Source organism: Malus sylvestris, chromosome 11, assembly GCF_916048215.2.
Source record: "Malus sylvestris chromosome 11, drMalSylv7.2, whole genome shotgun sequence".
Taxonomy (NCBI): Eukaryota; Viridiplantae; Streptophyta; class Magnoliopsida; order Rosales; family Rosaceae; genus Malus; species Malus sylvestris.
This window is the reverse complement of record NC_062270.1, coordinates 37,429,522-37,433,666: the sequence shown is the minus strand read 5'-3', so window position 1 is coordinate 37,433,666 and position 4,145 is coordinate 37,429,522. Positions and strand designations below refer to the sequence as shown.

Sequence of the window (4,145 nt, the reverse complement as noted above, 5' to 3'; positions counted from 1 at the left end):
GGACCCCAAATACCCTTCAAGACTAGCACATCTAGAAGAAAATTTTTAAGTGCTTATTATCCAAACGGATACTCCATATGTTATAAAGAAGTGGAATGACATGGAAAAGAGTCACTTCTTCCACTTGAATTATCACATGTATAGTATCGCTTGACTACTCATACTTAAAAAATTCTTTTCACATCCTGACAATTAAAACTAAAATAAACGCTTCGTGACAAACTTTTGCACTTAAAAATTAAAAATAAATGACACTCCAAAATTTTAAGGAAGGATGACATCCCGACATTTAAAATTTAGTTGGCCGGCCACGATGCCATCACCTTCTTATTTAAGAGTCTTTGACTCCATACTCTTTCTCATAGTGTCGACTTCCAAGAAAATGGAATTCTCAGTCAGCTCCATGGTCGTCTCCATTGTTTGTGTGGGGTTAATAGCATTGGGGTGGAAAGTAGTGAACTGGATTTGGTTGAAGCCGAAGAAGTTTGAGAGGCACCTAAGGCAGCAAGGTCTTTCTGGAAATTCTTACAGGCTCTTGATTGGAGACTTGAATGACAACTCCAAGATGACCAAAGCGGCACTATCAAAGCCCATGGAGCTCTCACATGACATTGTGCCTTATGTTCTACCTCTGCTCCATGATATCTTCAACAAATACGGTACACTTCTCTAATTTTGGATCTACATATGTTCACGTTACTAATTAATATTTACCCTGTTAATTACAAAAAGTAAAAAGAAATACAAGAATATATAATTATTAATGCGAATATTTCAAGAATCAAACTATAAAAAGGAAACTCTTAACTATTAATTGGTAACGTCATGTGTGATAATAGATAGGTGTAACAATTGTGTCTGGAGGTTCCTACCTATATTTTGATATACTTTGTGTTTTTAATCACGAAAGAGAGTTTTAAAATTTTAGTTGTGTCAAGGGATTTAAAGTTCAAGCATTTACGGTCGTACCTGAGATCTTAGACTTTATCCTTCCTTCATCTAATATCGTTACTACAAAAAATTAAAAAGGACTTGTTTGTGAGAGTCCTATAAAAATTTTGAAGTTTTAGATTTGCGAGAGCCCCCTAAGGTTGATACAAATTTCAAACTGTGTGCTTACTAATTGCCCAAAATTAATTTGCAGGGAGAAAATCTTTCGTTTGGCTTGGCCCAATGCCGAGTGTGATCCTGTTTGATGCTGAATTAATGAGGGAAGCTTTTACAAAGTATAGGGTGTATGAGAAGCCACATTCAAACCCACTCATCTCATTACTTGCGACTGGCCTCGTAGGCCACGAGGGTGACAAATGGGTCAAACATAGAAGGATTATCAACCCAGCTTTCCACGTTGAAAAGATGAAGGTAAGTATTTCTCATTTTTGCATGGGATTCATGGGAATGATATGTCTACTTCCTCTCTCTATCTCTCATGTCATGTTGTCTAATTACGTTATGTAAGAGGCAGAGAAACGTGGATATATTCTTGCAAACAGCTAAGAAAGTTAAGAATCTCCTCATATTCAGAGATTGAGAAATTTCAAAGTTATGGAAGTAATAGTTAATTCAAAGACTAGATGGAAAGAGGTATTGCTCCCCTGCATATTTTCAAAAGGACCATAAATGTTGACAGTGTAGAGGAGATGCCCTTAAAGAAACATGGGACGCTACAGCTCCGAAACTACATGTGACATGTTCCATGTTGAGTCCTTGACACTAAGAGGAAAAAAATTCAATTTTTTGCACGTTTATTTTCTTTTATCGTACACTAATAACAGTTTGCATATGTATTAAGCTAATTTAGTTTATGTTAGTCTTACAATTGATTTACCTTAACCAAGAATTTTGTCATACATAATCTTTGTAAATAAGCAATATCTTGGTCTCACTTTTATTCACCACAAATAAATTGAGGACATAACCAATATGTAAACATAATAGTTTTGGCATGGGATTTGAAGAACATGTACTTTCAAAAACCAAGTTTCAGAGAAGGATTTCTTCATGTCTTTTCGATGCTAAACCCAGTTCTGTTTGTATCACCACATTGTTACATAGGATATGTTACCTGCATTTCATGCTGCTTCTGAAAACATGTTGAGCAAATGGGAGATGCTTTTCTCATCAAAGGGGACTTGTGAAGTGGATGTGTGGCCTTATCTTTGTGCTTTTGCGGGCGATGTGATTTCTCGGGCTGCATTTGGTTGTAACTTTGAAGAGGGACAAAGGTTTTTCCAGCTCCAAAAGGAACAAGCTGCTTTTATACGCATAGTTCTGGACTCGGTCTACATACCATTTTTCAGGTGAACTCAAACTTTGTCTACGAAGTGTGTATGCATTTGAATATCAATACAGCATTGTCTAGACACAAGTGAAACTAGAGAAATCACCCCCATTTTCACCTCTTGCCCTCCCCATCTTTTTTTTTAGTGATTGAGTAAGCCAAATGAGAATCAAGGGACATGATTAAACAGATCAGTGCAGAGGTCAAAAGGAGAGCGGAAATCAGTTCTCTTACTAAATTCATTATAAAAGAAAACCACAAGGAAAACCTAGTTTTAGATTATAAATTTGACAATTTACTAAGAGCTGCAACATAATCATCAATGTACGACCTTTACTAAGAGCTGCAACATAATCATCAATGTCCAGGTTTCTACCAACTAAAATGAACAGGAGGATGAAACAGATCGCCAAGGAAATGGATACTTTGTTAAGGGGAATAATTAACAAAAGAGAGAAGGCAATGAGAGCAGGAGAAGCCACTGAAGATGACTTGTTGGGTATACTTCTGAAATCCAATTTCAACGAGATTCAAGAGCATGCCAATGACAAGGATGTCGGGATGAGTATCGAAGAAGTGATAGAAGAGTGCAAATTATTCTACTTAGCTGGAGAAGAAACGACCAGAGATTTGATTAACTGGACATTAGTGCTATTGGGAAAATATCAAGATTGGCAAATGCGTGCGAGAGAAGAGGTTGTGACGATCTTTAAGAACAACAAACCAGACTATGCTGGGTTAAAGTGCTTGAAAATTGTAAGTATTCTCTCTTATTACCATGTTTTTTGTTTTCTTAAAATCTTAACCTGAATCACCTACTACATTTTTGCAATCTAATCAATGTCGTTCATTATCGTCGGTCCATCTATCCATATAGTTCATAAATATTTCTGTGAGACAACTCAAAATGTACATAAGTCCCAAATATCTCCTTCAGGTGAACATGATCCTGTACGAGGTTCTTAGGTTGTACCCATCAGTTAGTTTCACGATCCGAGAGATCACGAAGGAGACGAAACTAGGAGATATTTCTCTACCACCTGGTACGCAGCTTGCAGTGCCAATCCTTTTTGTTCATCATGACAAAGAAATCTGGGGTGACGATGTCCACGAATTCAAACCTGAGAGGTTTTCTGAAGGGATCTCAAAGGCAACAAAGAATCAAGTAGCAGCATTCTTTCCATTTAGCACAGGTCCCAGGACGTGCATTGGACAAAACTTCGCGATGATTGAAGTGAAAACGATTATAACGATGATTTTACAGCGCTTTACGTTTGAGCTTTCTCCAGCCTACAGACATTCTCCTTCAAACATTCTCACTCTTGAACCACAATATGGTACTCCAATCATTTTTCAAAAAATCTAGGACTCAAGTTCAACTTTGTTAGTTGTAATGCTTCTCATATTTCCATATAAATAACATGTAATAATTAGCACTTCAATAAAATGTTTGTGTAATGTTTTGATTTGTATGAGAACTTGATCTTTCAAACGATATTTTCTGCACTAGCTTTTATATAAATTGATATTCGATGCCAATTTATTTAGTAAATATATCGTTATATAAAAATATAAAATGTTAAATATTTTAAAGGAGTATCTTAATATATTATAATATATAAATAATTAATGGTTTGGAACAATTCGTTCCAAACCTTAGAATTGTTCCTAATTAAGAAGAAAAGCAGGTAGAACTGAAATATTTAAAACCATCCAAGATTTTAAACCACTACAATCATGGTATAAAATCAACCCTGCCAGTTTAGTTTTCCTACTTCAGGAATCAAGACTTGTATATAAACCTGAATAGTTGAATGGAATAATCAAGCAATTCAAGTGATATTAGAGCGCTACATCCAAGAGG

The 4,145-nt window shown here is 35.8% G+C and overlaps 1 protein-coding gene across 1 annotated transcript; it reads left to right on the top strand.

The window, feature by feature from the left end:
- The first annotated feature begins 382 nt into the window (after nucleotides 1–382).
- Nucleotides 383–3,820, top strand: LOC126590806 (cytochrome P450 CYP72A219-like). Its single transcript, XM_050256314.1, has 5 exons — nucleotides 383–659; nucleotides 1,145–1,362; nucleotides 2,056–2,300; nucleotides 2,650–3,037; nucleotides 3,219–3,820. The coding sequence occupies exons 1-5, from the start codon at nucleotides 383–385 to the stop codon at nucleotides 3,645–3,647; spliced, it is 1,557 nt and encodes a 518-aa protein (XP_050112271.1). The 3' UTR covers nucleotides 3,648–3,820.
- The last annotated feature ends 325 nt before the right edge of the window (nucleotides 3,821–4,145 follow it).